Source organism: Mytilus galloprovincialis, chromosome 6 (genome assembly GCF_965363235.1).
Source record: "Mytilus galloprovincialis chromosome 6, xbMytGall1.hap1.1, whole genome shotgun sequence".
In the NCBI taxonomy this organism is placed as follows: Eukaryota; Metazoa; Mollusca; class Bivalvia; order Mytilida; family Mytilidae; genus Mytilus; species Mytilus galloprovincialis.
The window spans coordinates 34,218,886-34,245,558 of NC_134843.1; the positions used below are offsets into that span (position 1 = coordinate 34,218,886).

At 32.3% G+C, this 26,673-nt stretch overlaps 1 protein-coding gene across 1 annotated transcript; it reads right to left on the reverse strand.

Annotated features, from left to right (window-relative positions):
* Positions 1–2,881: 2,881 nt before the first annotated feature.
* LOC143079429 (TNF receptor-associated factor 3-like) lies at positions 2,882–17,071 on the reverse strand. Its single transcript, XM_076254765.1, has 9 exons — positions 17,011–17,071; positions 14,116–14,354; positions 13,142–13,246; positions 12,453–12,626; positions 10,843–10,923; positions 9,922–9,996; positions 8,427–8,546; positions 7,135–7,227; positions 2,882–6,638 (listed from the first exon to the last, which is right to left on the reverse strand). Exons 2-9 carry the CDS (start codon positions 14,344–14,346, stop codon positions 6,483–6,485), a joined length of 1,035 nt encoding a protein of 344 aa, XP_076110880.1. The 5' UTR covers positions 14,347–14,354; positions 17,011–17,071; the 3' UTR covers positions 2,882–6,482.
* Between the last annotated feature and the right edge of the window lie 9,602 nt (positions 17,072–26,673).

A 26,673-nucleotide genomic window follows, 5' to 3' on the forward strand; every position in this document is an offset into this window, starting at 1 on the left:
ACCCCAATGAAGTTACAAAAAGAAGCATTCAATTCTTAAATAAAATTCAAACTCATGGCAGGGTCTCGTCAAGAAATACTTTTTTTAAAAGCCGTAAACCATTTATATCATAAATGTGTATACTAAATCGGGAATATCAAAATAAACAGAGAGTTTATATATACAAGAAGACAGTGACTCAATCACAAAAGGTTCACATTAAAGTCTTTATTTTTCGTGCAGCGATCATGATAGAAATTATTTCACGTTCACCGTGAAATTATGTCTTATTTTACGTTTTTTCCGTGCAAGCATCCCCCCTTTACCACCCTCATTAGAATGTCATCGCGATGTAACAATTATGACAAAAAGAAGGACTTGACAAAAAGCGTGAAAATCTACATATAGTTGACATTTCAAAATTACATGCTTCTCATCTTCAATTATGATATCGTTACAATTAAAACATATTCTATTATTAAAATAGGTAAGTTCTTATACCGACCCGTTTCTATTCAACACCATAGCGATGTTCAACAAAGCCGCTACTGTAGTTTCCTGCAATATTTTTACAAATATAATTCTGTTTTAAAGATTCAAATTCAATATTTTATTAGAGTCTCACCACTTGTAATACATATAATACAATCATCATAATATATACATTGAATAAAACAATAATTTTATAAATTAAAATACAAGTGCCATTCTATGAAGAATTATGCACTTCTGTATCGTATTGAAATGTTCTTCCTCAAATACATCTCTGTTTCAAAAACATCTTTAAACAATTTATAAGTGCGTAAGTGTTTTAAATGAAATAATATTTCAAGATGTTTTTAGATTTTTTATTTTGAATCGAAAAGATGTAACTATCGTTATTATAAATATATAATTGATTGATTGATTGATTGTTGCTTAACGTCCAGTGGCAAATATTTTATGCATGTTCAAAATAAGTTAACAAAGAATAAAATAGGAAGGGTTTGCAATGATATAGGCCATCCTTGATGATGGTCGGGTAAATTTGGACTGCCACTGGGAAATTAGGGTATATTAAATATGGGAAGGAAATTTTGCCTTGCAACAGGCCTCCTACGGACCCATCAAAGAGTTGACGTGTCCATTCTGACTGGACGTGGCTGCAAACTTGATACATACAGCATAGCCAAACGGACGCCCCACTTTGGCAAGCGTTTAACTGCCGGTAGGAAGAAGACCAAGTGCACATATTTCGTATTCCCCAGTCACCCTTGGTGTAATTATTAGTAGCGGAAGCATTTAACAGGAACACAAAAACAAATAGGCAAATATTTCACGGATGAAATCTAAAACGATGAATCAAAAGCAGTTTCTGGACCAACAAAACAAGAGCAGACTTAAATAAAACCAAAATCATTGTAAGGTATTTCAGTATTTATCATAAATACATTTCAAACACGTTTTTCATTCGTCATTTATTACTGCAAAAACATGACAATCAAATGTCAATTAAAAAATAATTAATCATCAATATACACAAAATGAATTTAAAACAAAAGTTTTAAATGTTGAAATAGCATTGGTATTTATTGCACTTTTACCTATAGTTAGACTGAACTTTTAACATTCCTACTTCCTTGTCGTCTGTTATCCTGATGAGAGGCGCTAAAAACATATTGACAATCGTGTATTGATCACAACAGCACCATGTGTTGGTGTGCGTACTCCTAGTTCAAAAAGCAAATAATTTGACTTCTGTACACAAACTAGTATCACAATTCGTCCACATTCTAAACTGTATATGTTTGCTCATTATTAATGGTAGTTGGTGACCTATATAGATTTCACTTCCTTGGCCATTGGTATCGTATGGAATATTTATCTCAGATGATATTGTTTTGCTAGAATAACAAATTCGAGTACGTTCATGCTAACAAAAAGGGGCGGAAAGACATTTTTCAGGAATTCAGGTTTGGGGAATTCGCGGAAACTCGGGAATAGCCAGTCGGGAATTCGGGATTTTATCATAGTGTAATGTGGGTAATGTGTAAACTTGCAATAGCAGGGCCACACTTAGCTGATATCCGGAATGAAAACTAAATTAGAATTAACTGCCAGTTCAAAATATTTTTTTTTAATTTAGACGACAATGACCATCTTGACGCATTGAGTACCCATAAATCATATTGTGTCAGATTTTTTTCTCTGGTAGATCTTATCTCAACCTGCATTCCCGAGAAAAATAAATGCCGACTCCCGCATCTTTATATAATCAAATCCCGATTTCTGAAGATTTAATTTGCTTTTTCCAAATTCCCGCAAATTACAAAGTTCAAGCCCAAATTCTACAATATTGTTGTCTTTTGCTGGTATGGTTTATAATAATAGATTATACTCTAGATTTGACTATCATCAATTGACAATTGGTTGAAGGCCGGAATTTGACATATAATTGTTAACTTTCTATACATTGTGACTTGGATGGAGAGTTGTCTAATTGCACTCATATCGCATCTAATTATTCGTATATATATTTCCATCATCATCATCGTCATCTTCTTTCTACTGAATACATTTAAAATATTTGCAACTATTTGTTCAGCAATCAGATATCTAATAATCAATCAATCATGTTTTTATTGTTTGCGTTCGGATTGGACCTTAAAGAAAGAAAAACATACTCATTAGCTGTGTAACTTGTTAACCGGAGGTTAGTTTTAAAATAAGATTGAAAGAGTAAATAAAAGGTACCAAGTATAAGTGATTGTCATTTTAACATAAAAAAACATTTTTCAAAACAATTTTTACTCGACGATTTGATACCGTTATGCATCCTTCCGAAACCGTAAATTCATGAATGATTGACCGAGGCAAATCAATTTCATAAATTTTAATCACGAACAAAGGTTTCAAAAATATATTTGAATAATTGTTTTTATTGGTTATCACCATGATCCAAGGTTGTCAAGCAGTCTGGCTCTTATTGACAAGAACCAATAATTTACCAGTAATTTGATTTTGAAGATTTGTATGTAAATGAACCTTTTCGTATTTCCGAAAATAAATCATAAAAATCAAAAACAATATTAAATAAGTTTCGATGACTTTGAACAAAGAATCCCAAAATAAAGAAGAGTTGTTGAAGTGGCATCTGTATATTTAATACGAAATCCTTTTCATAGAATTCCAATAGAAAAATCTTTCTTGATTTTTTGGCAGTTAGATATCTCTCAAAATGTGTAAGCAATTTTCTTCTCCTAAAATTGTTTTATACTGCTTAAATACAATTTGTTTACATGTGGTTTTGATTTGTGAAACTTTTCTAAATACATTTGACTTATAAAACCCACTTCAGAGAGAGAGGAAAAAGTCAAAAAAACAAAAGAACAGCTTTCATTTTCATCATCTCACAGTGAGGCCTTCAGCATGGAGCAAAAACCATTATTTCGCCGCGAATTCAAAACGGCCTCTTGCACCGGTTAGAGCACAATTCATTATATTGAATTTTACGATTTCTTTACAGACATGAACGTGTAAATGCATGCAACAACATTGAAAGAAGCGTGTATGTTAAAATGAATTATGTTTGGGAGTAAACTGTTATAAATTTATAAAAAAGTCAATGTAGTATTATAAATAACATGCAAAATTCAACGATTTTTAAAAATGAAATTGCATATCAGCTTTATAGCCTTAAGCTTCAAAACGTGACATTTAATGAATTCCATGTTATTCTGCACATTTTGGTTATTTACATGACATGATCTGCACACAAAAATCAGAAATACGTTAAGAAAGCTTTGTCTGAAGATATCATTAATATCTTTTTTTCAGAATTAATATTTTAGCCGGCTTGTAATGAGTTAAGGCTTTCTATCTAATCTGCAGTTTTTTTCAAAAATAATGTCACCATATTTATATTTTCTTCAACTAGTGTTCAGTCAGTCAACAATAAAGAAAAAGCGCAAAACAAAACTATTTCTATCTGAAGTATCTGAAAGTCATTGTAATTTTGTGTAAACTAATGATAATATTTAATTGTTCTAACCACAAATCGATTAAAAATGTATAACATCCAGATATGTGTTGATGTATCAACATAAAACAATGAGGAAATAATAATTAATGAATTTTCAATCAATTTATCATCTTTCTCCCTCTATCATGTCCATATATAATGTATATATATAGAGCTTTGTCATACATTTTAGCAAAGGGCACACGAAAAGTACATGTTTCTTTAGTAAATATGATAGTATCACAATAAGAAATTGACGAATAAATTGTGCTAGATATGTTGTAGAATTAATTTCAATTAGATAGTAACCAACCGACAATAACAAATCAAATGCCATTTGGAAGGTTAGATAATGTTAAATTGACAAATTTAATGCAATATATAAAACATTAGATCGCCATCGTTAAAGAAAATTGTGAATGAAAATAGGCAGGCTTCCAAAGAAGGTATGAATGGGGTTAACGCGGTAGTAAATGATGGACAACAAGTTCAGAATAATGAGTAATAAAAAAATAATATTAGAGAAAAATAGTTAAAAAAAAGGATAGAGAAAAAAAAATAAGCAAAAAAAGATAAAGAAAATAATGGTAGTTTTATTCATGATGGGGTTTGATTGTCCTTTGAAAAGATGTTATCACTTTTCTAGATAATATAAAACATAAGATAGAAGCGATTAAATATTTTAATAAAAAAATAAACTAGAGGCTCTAAAGAGCCTGTGTCGCTCACCTTGGTCTATGTGAATATTAAACAAAGGAAGCAGATGGATTCATGACAAAATTGTGTTTTGGTAATGGTGATGTGTTCGTACATCTTACTTTACTGAACATTCTTGCTGCTTACAATTGACCTCTATCTATAATGAACTTGGCCCAGTAGTTTCAGTGGAAAATGTTAGAAAAAACATGAAAATTGTTAAAAATTGTCTATAAAGGACAATAACTCCTTAGGGGTTCAATTGACCATTTCAGTCATTTGACTTATTTGTAAATCTTACTTTTCTGAACATTATTGCCGTTTACAGTTTATCTTTATCTAGAATAATATTCAAGATAATAACCAAAAACAGCAATATTTCCTTAAAATTACCAATTCAGGGGCAGCAACCCAACAAAGGGTTGTCCGATTCATCTGGAAATAATTTCAGGGCAGATAGATCTTAACCTGATAAACAATTTTAAACCATGTCAGATTTGCTCTAAATGCTTTGGTTTTAGAGTTATAAGCCAAAATCTACATTTTACCTATATGTTCTATTTATAGCCATGGCGGCCATCTTGGTTGGTTGGCAGGGTCACGCCACACATTTTTTAAAGTAGATACCACAATGATAATTGTCGCCAAGTTTGGATTAATTTGGCCCAGTAGTTTCAGAGGAGAAGATTTTTGTAAAAGATTACTAAGATTTACGAAAAATGCTTAAAAATTGACTATAAAGGGCAATAACTCCCATAGGGGTCAATTGACCATTTCGGTCATGTTGACTTATTTGTAAATCTTACTTTGCTGAACATTATTGCTGTTTACAGTTTATCTCTATCTATAATAATATTTAAGATAATAACCAAAAACAGTAAAATTTCCTTAAAATTATCATTTTAGGGGCAGTAACCCAACAACGGGTTGTCCGATTCATCTGAATTTCAGGGCAGATAGATCTTGACCTGATAAACAATTTTACCTCGTCAGATTTGCTCTAAATGCTTTGGTTTTTGAGTTATAAGCCAAAAACTGCATTTTACCCCTATGTTCTATTTTTAGCCATGGCGGCCATCTTGGTTGGTTGGCCGGGTCACCGGACACATTTTTTAAACTAGATACCCCAATGATGATTGTGGCCAAGTTTGGTTTAATTTGGCCCAGTAGTTTCAGAGAAGATTTTTGTAAAAGTTAACGACGACGGACGACGGACGCCGGACGCAAAGTGATGGGAAAAGCTCACTTGGCCCTTTGGGCCAGGTGAGCTAAAAATGATCAACTGATCAACTGATCAACTGATTATCATTTTATGTTATATCTAAAATGCAACAGTTTATATTTTTGCGTGTATTCAATCTTTGAATTAAACAAAAATACGATAGAATTGAGAATGGAAATGGGGAATGTGCCAAAGAGACAACAACCCGACCATTGAAAAAAACAACAGCAGAAGGTCACCAACAGGTCTTCAATGTAGCGAGAAATTCCTGCACCCAGAGGCGTCCTTCAGCTGGCCCCTAAACAAATATATACTAGTTCAGTGATAATGAACGCCATACTAATTTCCAAATTGTACACAAGAAACTAAAATTAAAATAATACAAGACTAACAAAGGCCAGAGGCTCCTGACTTGGGACAGACGCAAAAATGCGGCGGGGTTAAACATATTTGTGAGATCTCAACCCTCCCCCTTGAACATATTTGTGAAAAAAAAATCAATCCTCTTAAAGTCAAATGAGATATATCTCAAAATTCATTCGCAGCTAGATGACCGGGTTACACATCATATCTTTGTTTGTCTTTTTAACTGCTAGACGAATTATGACGAGATCTTTGGTTTTGTGGTTTAGTACGTGGAACAAACATACAGGACGGCATTGGTGTTTGTTGCTTTTCCACCAAAGTTGACAATGCTGTAGGAAGACTCCTTGATTGTCGAAGAGCAATGTCTGCAAAATTCTACAAAACAATTTTTAAAGAATTAAAAAACATATCTAATATATGAACTGTGCAAGAGTTATTGAAAAGTTTATAAAACAATAGTACTTATTGTCAAAATACTTATAACTGCATAAGACTAACATCAACAAAACAAAGAAAAAGTTTCAATTAAAACGACTTACGTCCTCAATTCTAATGACATTATTGAAAAGGAGCCAATTATTTTCACCTCAGTAATGGGTTTCACTTTTATCTTGTGTTAGCAATGCAAGTTTCGATATCTAACCATGAGGAAATCAATACCGTAGAGATGGCTATAAAAATTTTAAAAAAATCTTGACGACTTTTTTTTTTATGGGTGATCCTAAAAAGATACGACAATTATGATCATCATAAAATTCTACTTTATTTATCATTGCAGGATAGTGATAGATCCATCAAAAGTATTCTTTAACAAGTTTATGTAATATAAGTGTGTGCGATGATCTTATAGAAAAATACAGCTTTCATATACCTTTGGTATTCCGAGAAAAGTTTTGACTTGTTTTATTTCTTCTGTTAGCATATTGACAGTGTTGCGCAAACACTGATTCTCTTTAGCTATTCCCTATGAATATGAAAAACAGTTTTTATTTACATTTCATATAAATATTTTATATCGAATAATCATTAAACTATATCAAAATTACAATAATATAACCAATATCCTTTTAGATGTTACAAAATCCGAAGTATGGTGTAAATATAAATATAGCTGTAATTCCTCTGTTTCAAAAAGCACATTTCCTCTACTACATGAACACATGATGTCACACTAATTATATAATTTTCGTCAGAAATCATAGTCATTACCTGACAGGTTAGAACTGATAAAACTACCCCGAATGCAGCGGATTCATTTTTTTCCAATACTGTGACACAGTTTTAGCCTTGAATAGTTTTTGAGTATGTATATGTTTTTTATTTTGGTTTTGGGTATTCTTGCGATGTATCTTGTTTTATAACCGCTGTTAAGACTGACGTTTTACAAATCATGAAAAACGGGAAAATGTTGTTGACCAATTCTGCTGTCGTCTTGTAAAAGAACTAGAGGATTAATTATAATCGTTCGAAAATGTAAAAATCGACCATATGAAGACATACTGGAAAGAAAGTACTCCAGGTATTCGACACGATGATTACCTAGCCCCTGATTTGTATGAAACTTAATGTTTATACTAGTTATATTTATATCCTTGCCAGTCATGCCCAATTCATCTAAAAATGATTAAAAATCTCGGAATAATATGCTGTACTATACTTAAATATAGTGTTATTGATTATCCCATCTTGTCATAAAGACTTACGATGCTACTTTATTTTATGTATCTTATTTATCATGACATCTTATAACATAGTACTGTTGTCATGTTTCTCCATTTAACAATTTCGTTTGTACATATTTACTTTTGAATTTTAAGTATAATGCAAGGTATAATGTATACTAGCTGAAGCACCGCCTATATATTAATTATAAAATTCTTTCTTCATTAGAATACGTGAGCAAACATTTCTACAAACAAAGAAAGAAATCCAACCAAACATTTAAACAACAAGCATTAGGAAAATAGCTCTCGTGAATGTAGCTCCCTCGTGCATATCTCGGCTGTCTCGTTCGGGTATAGCTTAAACGTTTGTTTAAGGTTTTTAATTTTTTAATAGGTTGGCCTTATGCATTGCTGAAGAGGCATCAGTTGTCGAAATGCGCCTATGGTGCAATAAAACAAAATGGTACTGTTAATGGCATTACTATCTATCTTCACCAACCTTCATTTCAATTCTGGTCTTTTCTTTTCCGTGCAAGAGATCTTTCACGACCATCACGCTCATTTCCAGGTGTTTGTGTGGAAATATTTCCTCATGATTAATATGTTCGTGAATTTTACCCTGAATACAATAATCAATTTTCTCAATTAACTGTTCATCAAATTTTATACCATTTAAAATATTATAGAGGAAGTAAATGAACAGCGTCCACATATGGCCTACCGCCGCACATATTTAATCTATATAAGAAAAATAACTCCAGCACCTTTCTTTTGTTTTGTTACACTTTTTAAGTTTAACATGACACAAATAATTATTCTTGGATGATTATTGATCTCATCCAAGATATTACATATATTAACGTTTGGCCTTTGGTATAAAGATCATTTGATCTGAAAGTGCATCCTAAAATATCAAAAGCTCAGGATTCACATCCAGACACATGAAAGAATATGAAGCTATTCGGTACGCTATATCATGTGTTTCTAGTAAAGGCATGTTTTATATGTTTGTCTTTTGCTTAATTCATTGATGAATACCCAACATCATATTTTAAATGCTGACATTAAAAATTACAAAATAGCATCATTGTTTTCTTGTTAAGACTGACATGTTTGACACAAAGCTAATGAATAAACTGCCAAATTTAAACAAAAATGTGCGATAAATGGTAAGAATTTTACTTTTACAAATGTATCATAAGTATAATACTTTGACGTTAAATTGTTTTACTGATAAGTTCAATGTTCTCCTTTGAGTTAATTTCCCCTTAAAGCCCAGAACTTTAAGATTTCGACTATTCCGTAAGACCTTTTAAAATATGTGCTTAGATATTTGGAGACACCCATGAAGGTTTTTCCAAAGTATGTTTATTGCTCTCCACTATTACAAAAAAACATATTTCTCTAGGTTTTTCATCACCTATCGGTTTTGCTCCTTTGGAATTGTTGCGTTTCTCTCAAATCTATGTTTTACTTTAAATTGTATCTTGTTTATTGATTATTAAAATTTAAACATTAATAAACTACTGTTGCCTCAAATTCAAACCTGATTGTCATTTCAAAATACGAATCTCCACTACATATCGGACAAACTATTTTGAAATATCTATTTCAGCAGATACACATAAATACGATTTCAGTGATTAATCAGAAAAGCATCCGTCATATTCGATAATACAGATTTGATTTTCAGTTTCGAAATACCAAATCAGCACGATTTTATTTCTGAAAGGATACTTTATAAATAATACCTGAACTAAGTCAGAAATATATGACAGTTATTGTTATTCATTCGTTTGATGTGATTGGACTATTGATTTGTCCATTTAATTAAGGACTTTCCGTTTAGAATATTCCTCGGAGTTCGGTATTTTTGTTATTTTACTTTTTAAATTCCCAGACTCTGATTTATGTTGTTGATATTATATATTCAAATTTCATCAACTATACATTTCACCCCACAATAATTGTAGCAATAAAACCCTGATACTTACCTTAAAGGTACAGCCGAAAGTCTGATATTGACAAGGAATAAGTCTGTTGCAACATTCTTTCATATGCTGTGTCATCTATAACCACAAAAGACAGCGAATAGAAAAGAAAATTGCAAATGAGGGAAGGAAACCGAATTCATAAAATAATAATATGAGAGTTGTTTTTCGCTCTACGTTGTTTATTTGAATTCCCGTAAATCAATTTTATGGAAGAATATGTTTTTTTCTTCAAATATTTTTCATGTTATGTGACATAAATGATAGAACAAATGTTCACTTAAAGCGAACAATTAAAACCAAAAGATGATTGCATGTGCATTTGTGAACCAAAACCTGTTCCTGTGAAAAAAAGTTCCAGTGGAATAAATATCACAAGAAATTTATTCTGTGTGAATTTTGTCACTTTACTGGCTAAATAAGTTCCAGCTTTGTGAGATTTGTTCCTGACCGGTTGAAATAAGGTCCTAGTGTTTGAAACATGTGCCACTTGGTATATAAGTTATCTTTGATACTGATCATTGTCATCGGTGATTTTTAAAGTTTTTATAGCAGATATTTAGCATTTAAGGAACATTTAGCTAGCAGCGATCTGATTTGACTTCACATAATCAACGATGTCAACGTGTATAATTTTTGTAAGGAATAAATATACAGCTTGAGTTAAATATAGGTGTAGTTGTGGCTTTTAGAATAGCGGAATGTATGAAAGCCTTTACTGTTTAATTAAATTTGTTGTCTTACTTAAATTTTAAATGCATCATTCGGAAGGGGGAAAGGACGGTTAAGAAATAACAGCGAACGCGTCCTTTCAATCAAATTTATGAAACTACACAGGCGTTTGTCAGATGAAATTTAATCTAGAAAAGACTGAATTTCGAAATTTGGTTGCGATTTAACTGGATTATACATAAAACTACTTACTCTGTCTCTCTTTAGAGATTGAATTCCACATCCATACGGACAAGATAATTGCATTTCCTTGCATATATCTTCCTGATGTGCCTTTAGAAAAGAGTATATGCTTCAAAAACTAACAAATATTTTATTACATTTCAATTACTCTTCGTGATGTTTATTTAACGCATCAATGTAAAGATATCGGAAATTGATGAGACTGTCATTAAAGTGAGAGGGTTAGCGCTATAGAACCAGGTTTAATCCACCATTTTCTACATTTGAAAATGCCTGTACCAAGTCAGGAATATGACAGTTCTTGTCCATTCGTTTTTGATGCGTTTTGTTATTTGATTTTGCCATGTGATTATGGACTTTCCCAATTGATCTTCCTCTGAGTTCAGTATTTTTGTGATTTTACTTTTTGATTCCGACAGGTTTTAAGTACTTTCAGAACAAGTTGAAAACAAATAAATACACACATAATACTTAAAGAGAAGATAATATTAGAAACAGAAGTGCCATGTTATTCAACAAATTATAAATGCAAAGATAGTTTCTTGTTTAATCGTGGAGACATGTTCCTTAACAGATTTATACTTTACAGCATCTCTTTGTATTAATTGTAAAAAAGAAGCTGTGGTATGATTGCCAATGAGACAACTCTCAACAAGAGACAACCAGATGGCAGAGCGCAGCTTTATACAACCGCAGATGTTGAACCCTGAACAGTTGGGGCAAGTATGGACACAAAATGAAAGCTGGATACAGCTCTGAACTTGGATTGTGATTAAATACTCGACACAGCATAGGTTTCTGACACAGAATAAATGTGGTCAAATGATCTAAAAAAAAACTGCTTTTAAGCAATACATTATGTTGTTGGATATTAATCATTAAGAAATTTTCATTTTTATTTCTGAAATCTAAAATGAGAAAAATTGTACCTCCCCCTCACACACAAATTCTTATTTACCCCTCCATCCTCCTCCACCCATTTTTTTTACCTCCCCCTTTCCCTTATTCCAAAAATAATCTCGTTTCAAATTTCTAATGGAGTTGGCAACAATAATTTCTCTTTCACATACATTATAAAATATTAAAATATAAAAATGACACATTAATTAACAACTATATTTCACCGAACGACCATCAACAATGAGCAAAGCCCATACCGCACAGTCAGCTATAAAACGCCCAAAAAAAACCAATGTAAAACAATTTAAACGAGAAAACTAACGGCCAAATTTATGTACAAAAAATGAACAAAAATAAATATGTAACACATAAATAAACGACAACCACAGAATTACTGGTTACTGAATTGGGACAGGCACATACATGGAGAATATAGCAGAGTTTAACATGTTAACCTGGGACAGTGGTGTAACATTACAACTTAACAACGAACTATAAAAATCAGTTGAAAAAGGCTTAACGCATCAGATAGATAAGAATTCAAAATATACTACATATAAGTGGAACAAACAAACTACAATAACTGTTGCTCCTTAAATAAGGTTACAATTTGAATCAAGAGTTACCCTAGATCTTTGGACACAGAAATTTCAATCTCTTAAATGGTCTCTTTTTATGAATACACTACTTGGGAAGCAATATATTTATTAGATACCAACCCTCATCTTGCCTCTTAAAACTGGTAACTGACAGAAGGCACAAACAACTGGAGCTTGTAGGCACAATGTAGATATATGATCCTGTAGGTCCTTGTAACGTATGTTTTCATCGCATCCTTTGTCTTTAAATGTGCAGTTTACAAGCCTCCACTCACAATCTGATGACAAGTGACTCTGTAAAATGTCAAAATATAGCCCACCTATTAACAATTTGACACATCATGTGCAGAAGAAAATGATTTTAAAGGGGATTTATACTTGATTTGAGGTAACTATCTATGGAAAATATACACTTTGATATGTTTCATCTAAAATTTATTTTTTAATTAACATTCATAGAAGCTGTAATGACATAAACGGTACCATTTTTTATGCACAAGATGCACATTTCGACTATATAGTGATGCTCGAGGCCAAAATATTTGAATATACAAAGCTTATTAAAAATATGAAGAGCTATAGACAATAAAGGACCAAAAAATAAAGCCAAAGCTGTGCAAGTAATCAGAGTTTTGCATGAGGTAGATACATTAAATGTCTAACGAATTATATTTTACTGTTGTTCTCTTTTACTTTTGTTTTGTTGGTTGGAGGGGGTGGGGTGACATTTTGCAAAAATGTTAACGCTGAAGTTCAAAATATATCATACATAACTTTTAAGTTTGTTCAAATTACGTCAATAAGCTTACCTCGATTTTTTCAAGTTTTGCAGTGTAAGGACAGCCATTTTCTTTTTCTGGACAATGTACAGAAGCAGACAAAATATCTCTTCTCAAACCATAATCATGATGAATCTAATGAAAATCCAAAAGACCAAGTTTATAATTTTGAATATTTCTGTCATTCCAACCCGACAGTATTTTACTCTATGAGAGCCAACCTTCGATATATTTATATTTATCCTTTTCCAGTGTTAACTTCCTTGTTTTAAAAATTAAGGAGGGTTTCATCAAAAATCTGTTGTAAATTTAAGTCAGTGATATGGAAGTTGTTATCTTATAGTTCGTTTCTATGTATGTAGCATTGTCGTTTGTTGTTTTGTCGGCTTTCAGTGTTTCTGTTGTTTCCTTGTTTTCCTCTTACAGTTTAAGTGGTTTCCTCGGTTTTAGTTTATAACCCGGATTTGTTTTCTCTCAATCGAATAATGACTTTTGAACAGGGTATCCTACTGGGGCTTTATTTCTTTTCGTGTTCGTTTTGTTAAATTTACTCTAATGCGTTTATTTAATCTGTGTTTATCTAAACTTCATGTTACATGTAAAACTAGAAAACTGAGAAAATAATAAAAATAAATATGTTCATGTACCTTAACTTCATCTTTTTATCCATTTCTATTTAATTCTATGCATTTATATGATAAAATTTGCTACAATTTTCCTACTTTTTTGTTAAAGATACATGTAATATACTGAGCAAATCTCATTTATTGTCTATTCTTTGAATATTCAAATAAACTTATTATAGATACCAGGTTTAATATATTGTACAATAAAGAAATAGAGGATGTACATTTTCATTTGTGATGAGAGACGGTTATGACCACATACGACATCTGTTGTATAATAGAAGCCCTTTTTGTTATCTTTTTTTGTAAGATTTTTTTAATGCCAAAGGATAGTTATTATAATTCCTATCCCTAGCTACAATCACTATTTCAATGTACCTCCGATTCAGCGAACGTTTCAATGCAGCTATCTTGAATCATAGGACAATGGCCATATCCATCAGAATCAAATAGAGTAGTGATACAACCATCACATACGCAGTGTCCACAAGGAAGCTGCATCGGTCTTCGTAAAACACACTCACAGATTGGACAAATAAACCGGTCATCCTTCACAACGAACTCTATTTTTTCCTTTGGCAAAGTCAATGCTAACTCCAGACTTGCCATAATAAAACCTATAAGTATATGAAAAAGAGGAGGGGGATATCAAATGAAATTATAACTGATAAGTCGAAGACTGGCTGACAAAACCATTGTAAAAAAGCGACAAAGACGACAATTGTGTGAAGTATATTTTTGCGTTTACATACACATGCGATTTTTTTTAATGTTCATTTGATACATATTTTAAAATTAACTCAGCAGCGGCGTTGTCGTGTATCTTTGCTTTTTTTAAAGGTCCTGTAACAAGTCAGGAAAATGGCAGTTGTTATCTTACAGTTCGTTTCTGTGTATGTTGCATTGTCCTTTTTTTTGTACTTCAGTGTTTCTCTTTTTCCATTGTTTTCCTCTTTTAGTAGATGTGTTTCAATCGGTTTTAGTTTGTTACCCAGATTTGTTTTCTCTCAATCGATCTACGACTTTCGAACAGCGGTATACTACTGCTGCCTTTATTTTGAACTTTAATTATGAGTCTTTGTATTCCTCATATTTTAACAGTATGCTATTTTCTTTAAAGGTTATGTTCTCAGCCAATTGTCAATTTCCTAGTCATGATATGAGACACGGCAGCCTTAACTGTATCTATGCTATCCTTTATTTCAAGATCGCTGGTGTAGATAAGTTCAACATCGCGCCAAACTTTGAATTATTTGGTGAAAGGAAATTATATACCTTCTCAAAGGAAAATCCAAGTATCTTTTACTTTTTCTTAAAAAGCTCTTTTATAAAGTCGGTCTCACATGAATATAAATTGACAATAAAAGAAGTTCAATTGGTTCTTGTATGAATGCCAATTGTTTGTGGAAAAAACACGATCCTACGTACGTTTTCTGGTAAGAAATCAAGCCTCTTAATCTATTCCTCCTTTAAACAAAATATTTTATCTACGTTCGCTATTCTTTATCATACACAGTTGGACTTATTCTCCTAATCTGCCTTTAATTTTGTTAAGACTCAATGTATTCCTACAGATCTTATGATTTTTTTTAGTATTCATTTATGATTCATACCGCTCATTGTGTGTGTAGCTGAGCAAAAACATGAAGCCGGGTGCATTGATTGGTGATTTTTGTATAATAGTTTGGAAAAATGTTTTGTGGGGCACTTGGCGATCAACAAATATAACGGTGTCTGAAGGGACAATTGTACAATTTGGCTATCAAATACAATTTGGGAAGATCCAGTTCTTTGTGTTTGGTTAAAACTTATAAGGAATGATAGAACAGACCTATGATTATTCAGAATTTACTATGTGGTAAGTGTCGTGGGGGTAAATATAAATAATGCAATATATAATAAAACCTAGACAGATTTCAATGATGTAGAAGTATGTTGAGTTTCCAGGTGAGTTGTCAAACCAAATTCCTTTATCAAGCAGTTTATGAAATATGATTTACATTATCTAACACTACGATTGTTTCCGCAAAAATAACACTTTGATGGGTGAGAAATATTTCCTGAAATCTAGGTATTTCCTTTTATTACATAAATGTACTTAAACAATGGTTTATTTTTACTAATTGTGACTTGAATGGAGAGTTTTTTTAATCGGAACTCATATAACTGATTAATTCTTGATTAATCAAACTATTTTTGGTTTCATTATTTAGATATATTGTGAATGTCCTTGTATAAGTAACCAACATTACAGTGAGTGAATGAATCTCATGTATGCTAGTTCTTATGTGTATATTGCGATTAAGGATACTAATAAAACTATAGAAGGTGCGCTTGTTAAAATGTATAATCAAACAAACCAAAATGGCATACCCTCAGTCTAACAATATAGCTAATGTTCGGACAGAGTTGTTAAGAATATATATACGAACGATTGATATCGACGCTACAACTTTCTTAATTATAAACAATCACGAATAGGTTGACCAAACTCGATGCATCTGTGAGCTGTGTATGAGCTACCAGCGACATGTTATAGCAATTCATACGACAAAGATCTGTATATACTAGAATAATCGTCGATTTGTATATTAAAAGTAAAATCACAAAAATACTTAACTCCGAGGAAAATTAAACTAAAAGGAAAGTACCTAATCAAATGGCAAATCAAAAACCAGAACAAATCAAAGGAATGGATACCAACTGCCATATTCCTGACTTGGTACAGGCATTTTCTTATGTAGAAAATGCATGAATGGTAATAATAGCATATATTCCATCTAATTTGCAGAGCAAAACAGAATTTTCTAATGATATATTCAAGAAGATGAACGGGTGTACATGTACATCCCCATTTACATTGACAGTTGCAGAGTTCAAGCAAGTTGAATGAATGAAGTGATCTTTCGAACTGTTGTTTCCGAGTTGAATGCTGTCCTATTACGTTGGATAATAGAGCAGGAGCGCGCGACCGGGAGACGCTTTTGAAGTCTTTGGCAGAATACTAGAAGTATGCCAGGGCATTTTCTGTCATACAATGCTAATATACATGAAATACTTTTGTAGTATACAAATTATGATATGTAAACGTGTTGTGATTACAAACTGTAAAAAACATTTAATTCTATTTTTAACTCAAAACACAAATGATTCTACCAATTAAATACGCACATGAATTATATATCATGTTAATGGCAAATGGTTATTGATAGAAAAATAACATAAATTTAATATGAATAAATTGAAATTCATGCTTTTTGATTGAAAACTTACTGTTTATCTATGTCCGATGCGAATCACAACATTGAATGGTTGGTCCTATAAATAGATTTAGGTTTTTTTTTTATCTATAAATACCAGCGAAAAGGTTTTCCAATTGAAGAGAAATAAAGTTTCCCAATTAGATAAATCACTTTTAAATGTTTATAGGTGGTGTTTACTTTTCTTTTTTCTTTTAATTGTACAACGGACTTACACTCGCACTAAATGAAATATAGACCATGCATATAGACTAAGTCATCATTTAGTCAACAAAATAAGAGATCCAAACCTACAAAGTGTTGGTGTTGGCTATTTTCAAGTAACGCATATATCTCTTACACTGGCAATTGACCCCTCCCAAATTGCCACACTTTCAAAACATTGGGGTAGATATATATGTGTTTACATCATTCATAGATTGTTAAAACTACAGAAACATGTTTTTGTTGTAACATGTGCAACTTTTGATCGCACGCGTTCTCCAAAACCACCAATCAGATTAATTAAGGGCTCATTAATATATGTTAGACTTACATGTCTAGTGGTGCAATCAGGGTTTTGTTTTTGAAATGGGGGTTTTAAAAGGGTACTTTGAGGCAGGGACTTTCTATACTAAAGATAGTACAGACTGTCCCTATTTGAGGGCAGCAAGGAATGATGATTTCACTGTAGATCCCTATGGGATTTTGATTTTTGTTATTTCAACGATGATTTAAATTTGAAAACAGTTCGTGTTAGACACAATCTTTTTAATTGACAATGTTCTACTTTATAATAAGTAAAATCACAAAAATACTGAACTCAGAGGAAAATCAAATCGGAAAGGCCATAATCAAATGGCAAAATCAAACGACAAAACACATCAAAAACGAATGGACAAGATAAAACACATCAAATGGAATAAAAGGTAAGCAGAAGCAGATTTAGGGGGCAGGGGGCCCGGGCCCCCTCTTTTATTGAAAAATGTTGGTTGGTTATATAGGGAATCACTGAAGTAGGCAGCCAGTGGGCCTCCACTTATGAAAAATTCCAGATCCGCCACTGGTTAGTCCGTAGTGGTTGCCCCCTACGCCTGCCATTTGAGAAAGTTCTGATATCTTAAAAAAGATTTCGTCTCCTAAATCATATATATTCTAGCATAGATTACATCTATGATTCTAGCTTGTCATCATATGCATCAAATAATTAAACAAAGGTTTAGTCTCCAGGGTAACCCCAACTCCCTGACGTTTCAGAAAGCATTCCTATCGTGTAAGTGGTCAAGATCCCCAACCCTAATCCATAAGTATTCTGGTTTGCAATGCCAAGATAATTTGCATGATATACAGGGCAATACTGGATGGGGGCATCTCCACCCCCTGTCATTTGAATATGTTGGAATATATTGTAAATGGTATAGATCCTTCCCCTAAATATATTCATGTTCGTCATTCCATGAACTTGCCTTATTTTATAATATACGAATTCCCTTTATGCATTAACATGATTAAAACATCCACTAATAAAACAGGGATTCCATCAATTTTTTCTATTTTTCTAAATCAGCGTTTCCCCATACAGTTGTCACATTCTATGTAATAAACTTAACTTCAGTATCATATGACCATTTTCTTATATTTTTTATATTTAGAAAAATTAGAATAAAGCAAACTAAAATTCTAAATTCAATGATATCTTTTCTATGTATTCATCATCGTACTGATGACTAGACAAATCTGGTCACAAGGCACGAAAGAATGAAGGAGGAGCATGATGGCAGATGCGGATCTAGGATTTTAAAAAGGGGGCCTACAAAATCGGCAGCGTTAGAACTTGAAATTGTTTGAAGTCCATTACACCCTTACCCCCTCAACCCCCCCCCCCCCCAGGCTCATTAATATATGTTAGACTTACATGTCTAGTGGTGCAATCAGGGTTTTGTTTTTGAAATGGGGGTTTTAAAAGGGTACTTTGAGGCAGGGACTTTCTATACTAAAGATAGTACAGACTGTCCCTATTTGAGGGCAGCAAGGAATGATGATTTCACTGTAGATCCCTATGGGATTTTGATTTTTGTTATTTCAACGATGATTTAAATTTGAAAACAGTTCGTGTTAGACACAATCTTTTTAATTGACAATGTTCTACTTTATAATAAGTAAAATCACAAAAATACTGAACTCAGAGGAAAATCAAATCGGAAAGGCCATAATCAAATGGCAAAATCAAACGACAAAACACATCAAAAACGAATGGACAAGATAAAACACATCAAATGGAATAAAAGGTAAGCAGAAGCAGATTTAGGGGGCAGGGGGCCCGGGCCCCCTCTTTTATTGAAAAATGTTGGTTGGTTATATAGGGAATCACTGAAGTAGGCAGCCAGTGGGCCTCCACTTATGAAAAATTCCAGATCCGCCACTGGTTAGTCCGTAGTGGTTGCCCCCTACGCCTGCCATTTGAGAAAGTTCTGATATCTTAAAAAAGATTTCGTCTCCTAAATCATATATATTCTAGCATAGATTACATCTATGATTCTAGCTTGTCATCATATGCATCAAATAATTAAACAAAGGTTTAGTCTCCAGGGTAACCCCAACTCCCTGACGTTTCAGAAAGCATTCCTATCGTGTAAGTGGTCAAGATCCCCAACCCTAATCCATAAGTATTCTGGTTTGCAATGCCAAGATAATTTGCATGATATACAGGGCAATACTGGATGGGGGCATCTCCACCCCCTGTCATTTGAATATGTTGGAATATATTGTAAATGGTATAGATCCTTCCCCTAAATATATTCATGTTCGTCATTCCATGAACTTGCCTTATTTTATAATATACGAATTCCCTTTATGCATTAACATGATTAAAACATCCACTAATAAAACAGGGATTCCATCAATTTTTTCTATTTTTCTAAATCAGCGTTTCCCCATACAGTTGTCACATTCTATGTAATAAACTTAACTTCAGTATCATATGACCATTTTCTTATATTTTTTATATTTAGAAAAATTAGAATAAAGCAAACTAAAATTCTAAATTCAATGATATCTTTTCTATGTATTCATCATCGTACTGATGACTAGACAAATCTGGTCACAAGGCACGAAAGAATGAAGGAGGAGCATGATGGCAGATGCGGATCTAGGATTTTAAAAAGGGGGCCTACAAAATCGGCAGCGTTAGAACTTGAAATTGTTTGAAGTCCATTACACCCTTACCCCCTCAACCCCCCCCCCCCCGGGTGCACCATAAATCCGCCTCTGGGTTGTTATTTAGATAGTACAAAACACACCTGTATATATTCATTGATTTTGTTTTGGAAAAACGTTTGTGCGATTAACCAAAAATATTCCGACGTTATGAATACAAAAAAAAATCTAAGTCCACAAGATTTCAATAATAGCGACCCTCTATATACATAAACCTTATAGACAATGTAAAATGTCTTGATTATTTTTGTTTATGGTTACTGCCTCATTGACATACAATACACATTTCCTTATCTCAAAGAAAATCAAGTTCTCGAACCATTTCTTGAAGACAATTTAAGATATAAATTCTATATGCGAGGATGTTTCTTAATCACAAATCGCGAGGATGTTTCTTAATCAAAAATCGCTTGAAATATAATATTATAAGTGGGCGAGAAAATAGAGGTAATAATAATAATAATAATAATAATAATAATAATAATAATAATAATAATAATAATAATAATATTAATAATAAAAAACCAGAATGTGTCCAAAGTACACGGATGCCCCACTCGCACTATCATTTTCCATGTTCCATGGACTGTAAAAATTGGGTTATAATCTAATTTGGCATTAAAATTAGAAAGATTATACTATAGGGAACATATGTACTAAGTTTCAAGTTGATTGGACTTCAATTCCATCAAAAACTACCTTGACCAAAAACTTTTACCTGAAACTCCCACTTTCATTTTCTATGTTTAGTGTACCGTGAAATTGGGGTCAAAAGTCTAATTTGGCTTTAAATTAGAAAGATCATATCATAAGCAACAAGTGCACTAAGTTTCAGGTTGATTGGACTTCAGCTTCATCAAAAACTACCTTGACCAAAAACTTTAACCTGAAACTCCCCCTTTCATTTCTATGTTCAGTAGATCGTGAAATTGGGGTAAAAAGTCTAATTTGGCTTTAAAATTAGAAAGATCATATCATAAGCAACAAGTGTACTAAGTTTCAAGTTGATTGGACTTCAGCTTCATCAAAAACTACCTTGACCAAAAACTTTAACCCGAAACTCCCCCTTTCATTTTCTATGTTTAGTGTACCGTGAAATTGGGGTCAAAAGTCTAATTTGGCTTTAAAATTAGAAAGATCATATCATAAGCAACAAGTGTACTGCGTTTCATTAATATTCTGTTTTGGACATGGCTCTAACAATGCCAAATATAATGGTAGCATACCGGTAAGTCAAATTTCTTTATTGAAATAATTTTAAAAACTATATAAAAAGCACTGTAAGAAGACAAATAGCTGCAATGCCAATGTAAGCTGACTGTAAATTATCTGAACAAGCTCATTTCTTTTCGACTTCATAATTATTTCAATCATTTTAATAGCTTTAGCTTCAAATTCTTGCTTTTTTCAAAGTCACGTTCATTTATTTTCAACACGGACCAGAAATATGAAACTTGGAGTTAAGGCCCTGCGATTACCTTTAATTTCAGAAGCGAATTCAGTGGAAAGCGACCTGGATCAGTTACCCCTTATAAAGCCATTAAAGGCTACAATTATGGTCAATGCATCTTTTTGCCTTATGTCTGTTCCACACAAAACGTTGTCATAGTTTGATTCCCCCCCCCTTTTTTTTTCCTTTTTAAATTCATCCTATATAGATCTGTATTTGAATATTTTAACTTTTCTGTGATCTATAACTATCTGTCTTTATATTGACAATGAAACCACATCTTCTTTTAAAATTGTATTTGGTGGTCCCTCAAAAATGTCGAAAATGCATTTTTTTCTAGCTTCTATGCGATAGCGGTACCTTTTTGGTCACTATTTATGTGTTGCGTCTAAATATGAATTGTAACACTTTATAGTTACTGAATGGGTAAAACAAATACTTCTCAAGAAACAGAAAATGAAAACTACTCTGAACAGCACCAGGTTATGTATTGGTATTGTATACATAAAAACTCAGATTGGAATAGCATGCACGATATGTTAGTTGTACGTCCTTGTGAATAGCAAGGAAAGCTTTATATATCAATAATCATTTTTAATAGTGTAGATTACGCATTTTTTTACAAAGTTTATCGGGTTTTTCATACCCTTTCTGTTCACATTGTCACAACAATCGTTCAAAAAGGCTAAACTAACTTTGTGAAAGTTTTCAAACAATGACAAGTGTTTCATTCGCCAAAACACTCGTGCGTTTGTGCGAGAAAAATCACGCTCAATTTTGTGAATGAAAGGGGAAAGGAGATCCTTACGCGTTGCATTCGCGCATGTCATTTGCGTACTAACCCAATAATTTTTATATCACGGCCAGTCCACTGATACTGACATTATCAGCGAATACACATCAAAGGAAAAATGTACAAATTACCGATAAATTGCTGACCCGTGTTAAGAGAGATCGAGCCATATCTCTTGCACGTTAAAGACACTCTTGTAGATTTCGAAAAAGAGCAGGCTAATGCCTCTACAAGGCAGCACTCGCACCCGCAAAGTGGAAAGGGATTAATGAGGGTCTTGATGGGGGGTCTGTTATTCTGTAAACATTTAATTTTCACCCCTTTTTTCTCTAATCTTCAAAAAATAAGTCTATTCTTTAAAAGTGATTTTTTACGCATTATTCTCTAATTTTTCCACCAGTTTTCTTTAATCTTTAAAAAAAAAGTAAAAAACATTCCTTTAAATGAATGAGAACGGTCATTTCCAAACAACAGCAAGGTTTTCATTTGTTTCTCAACAATGACGTGTTGATGTGTATTGTTCTGCATGCTTTAAATGCTAGTTCCTTGAAGTAACAAGTCCAAGTTCTCATCAGTTCTTTCCAGTGATTTTGACTACATATAAAAAAGAAGATGTGGTGTAATTGGCAATGAGACAACTCTTTAAAAGAGACAAAATGACATTGAAATTAACAACTATAGGTCACTGTACGGCATTCAACAATGAGCGAAGCCAATGCCGCATAGTCAGCTATAAAAGGCTACCAAATGACAAATGTAAAACAATTCAAACGAGAAAACTAACAATACAGTTTCATTGTGCCTTTTTTGAGTTAACATATATGAACAATTATACAACAATAAAATGTCCTTAACGTCTCTTACAAGTCTAATCTCACAGTGGCCCTTATAACACGACCTGACCTACTGATATGACCAATGTTTTCACTTTCAGTTTGTTCCTGTGTATCATGGCTATCATCACTACTGCTGGATGAGTCATATTCATCTGAATTATTGGAGTCATCTAAAATTTCGTCAACTAAAATTTCGTTTGGTTTATTCATTTGCTCTTCTGTAACACGCACTTCATTGCTTATTCTGAATTCAATATGTCCCCTGTTTTGAATGTCCTGATTTCAGTATAAAGAAATTGGTAAAGTGCCAGCTTTGTCTTTGGTTGTTTCATCTCTGACGCTTCTTTGTCTAATGGGTCGGTAATTTTCTATCCATGATTTCATTGCAACTACATCAGTTTTAGATACCTTCTTTTATTTCTAAGTCAAATTTAATGTCGAAAACGTCTATAAAGGCATGTTGCTGTTAGGAACGGGATAGTAGGAGTTTGGGTGTGTGAAATACTTTAGAGACCAAACAGATACTCTTTTAAGAGATTCTCCAGTGATAGTGCTGAAATCCCTCGCATATTCCAGCATTGAAAATGTTTGGTGTCGGAGGTGCGATACGGCATGGAGGTTTTCGACAATAGAAGTAAGCAAAGTAGAGGCTTCTGTGCGATACTGACCGGAAGACAACACGTGAACATTTCTAGTTAACTGGCTTATTTCGGAGTCGAGTATCTATATGGATCTACAGGTTTTGTTAGACACGGTTCCTTGTGGGCCATTTGTCACGTTAACATGAAGCTATTGGACGTTTTTCGCATTTTGGACATGCTCTTGTACAAATAATTTTGATAATTTTCTTTAAATTTTAAGAAGGAAAAATTCTATAAACACTTAATTTTTAGAGTTTTCTTTTATTGATTGTTCAATATTCATTATATTTTTAGACCACACATTTCTCTAATCTTTATTTTTTTTGGCCCATTATTCTCTAATCTTCATTTTTTAAGGGCATTATTCTCTAATCATTTAACCCCATCCAAACCCTCATTAATATAAGTTGCAAAACTTGATTCCCAATCCACTATAAATAAATATGTTTAAACTAAACTGACCTGAGACAAATCGTATATTCCTATAGTTTTATCAGTCTCTGGATTATTATGTTGGATAGATATGTCACACATGTATTTATAATCCAAATCGTTGAACCATTTAAACGTGACCAATTTAAAAACGTGTTAAATATATGAATATTTATAATGTAACGTCATTACCGGGTAATCCAAATAACAAGTGCACTTGCTTTTCGTATTGTGAAATTTAGAAACATTCGAAAAAATATTAAAGAAATGCATAATTATTAACGATACTGATATAGTGGGAGAGAAAACCCAATTAACGAAATACGCTTCCTCGGAGGATTAACCGTGTAATTTTTACTGTTCCAGTTTTTGACCTTTTCTTTATCATACAAAAAAATTAAAATCGATAAGTCTAGATATTATCGTGGTTCTTACATATATGAAAAGCTTATAAACGTTAAAGTTTATGATCCTTTATTCTTAATTGTAGAACGGAACAAAATATATTGCACTTTATTTTTTAGGTTAATATTCACAAACATGATGCATTTCTGTATTGAATTATTTAAAGACATATAAACTTTTATGTATAAGGTAAAGACACTGTTAAAAAATAAATTTCAACTGAGCAGAGAGAGAGTGTTGTTTTCTTCTGTGTCTATATCTAGTCTGTCATTTTTTTAATTTTTACTTACACCATTTTAGTTGTTTTCTAGTATTAGCATTTTTTGTATAACAAGGTTAGTATGAACGTATCGGAGGTTAGTGTTGTATGAAGTCATCTTAAAAATTGCATTAGAGAAAAACACAAGATTTAAATCCAGGCTCATGTGAAATGGGTTACATTTACCACCATAGCAAACTGATTTATACGTATTATTCTGTATATATTGAAAGCAAATACCAATTTTAAGGTCTAAATTAATATAGTGTTTAAAAAATAATTCAAATAAGTAGTTTTCACAACTTATTTAGTAATAAATTTAAACTAATGAAATGTTATGCTGTATAATATTTTAGTTTCATAATACAGCTTTCCAGGAAAAACCCTATTATTTATGTTTTGAATCACTTGTATGTATTTTTTATGCTTGTATTAATCCACACCCCCATCTTTGTTACGGAGGTTGATATCAAACCAGTATCTGAATGCAGATACATAGTACTGTAACACTTAACTCTTTAATGCTAGCTTTTCTAAACAATTTATTGACATTACAAACTAAAAAACTGTTTTCTATCAAGTTATATGTTTCTTTTAGTCAAATGGACTTGTTCTTGTCAAAATCTCCGTAACGATTCATGAACTTTCACTCAAAAATATGTTTTACCTAAACCGAATACTGTTCAACTTAATTTTATTAGCTCTATACAGATAATGTCATCTTCCTTCACACCATAGTGTATGTATTATACTCAACTATGAAGTTTTAGAGTCAAAATAGTTTAATTTCGAAAATTTCTATCCTCCGTAACGACATTTAAAACCTCCATAACGGACAATTCCAATTCTTACCAACAGCAAACATATAAATGAATGTAAATATTGGAATTAAATGACAAACAAGACAACAGAATTAAACATTTTTCTTAGTAAATCGTTATCTAAAAAGAGTAAAGTCCTGTTAGAGAAAAAAAAACCTTTTTTCCTTAAATTTCTATCCTCCGTAACGTAAATCAATGATGTCGTCTATGTTTTGATTTTTATTAGTGATAATTGATGAACTGATTTGGTATCTATAACAATGTACAAGAATTTCAATTGGTATGATCGTGTTTACATGCATCTTTAGATTTTTTTTATTTGCATAACCTCCGTTACATTGATGAGTCCTAAATAATCTTGAAAATGTTTGCCATAAACCGCTGTTAAAGTTATAATTGTCGTCGTAATTACACAAGTTGTGTTGTAGACTATTTTAAATCTAAGAAAATGGCTGATATAACGTTATAATGTTGCTCACATAATAGGGAAAAAACAAGTAAACCTACCTTTCTCAAAGCAACATTTTTTTCTCAAAATCTGTATTTTGTTTGTCTATTTTCTTTATAACAAATGATGTCTGCTACAAAAATGACTTTCGGCAGTGTCGGCAGCCGCTGATACTGATAAAAAAGTCTGACAACTTAACTGTAAATAACTGCGTCACGGAGGTTATTTAAACGGAGGTTAGTTTTATTTACATGATACATGGAAATATGTAACAATACTGTTGAGTTGCTTTCTCAAAACTGATTATTGAGAAGCTTTATGGGTGCTTTCAATGAAATAATCATCATTTTGATTTGTTCTTGGTTAGTGCGTTCCAAAATACGCGTTACGTAGGTT

Excerpts from the sequence above, each read along its gene's own strand:
- LOC143079429 (XM_076254765.1), bottom strand. The coding sequence starts at position 14,346 with ATGGCAAGTCTGGAGTTAGCATTGACTTTGCCAAAGGAAAAAATAGAG. Across the intron at positions 12,627-13,141 it reads CAAAACTTGAAAAAATCGAG|AGTCACTTGTCATCAGATTG; the intron begins GTAAGCTTATTG and ends GACATTTTACAG. Across the intron at positions 9,997-10,842 it reads AATCTCTAAAGAGAGACAGA|ATGACACAGCATATGAAAGA; the intron begins GTAAGTAGTTTT and ends TTGTGGTTATAG.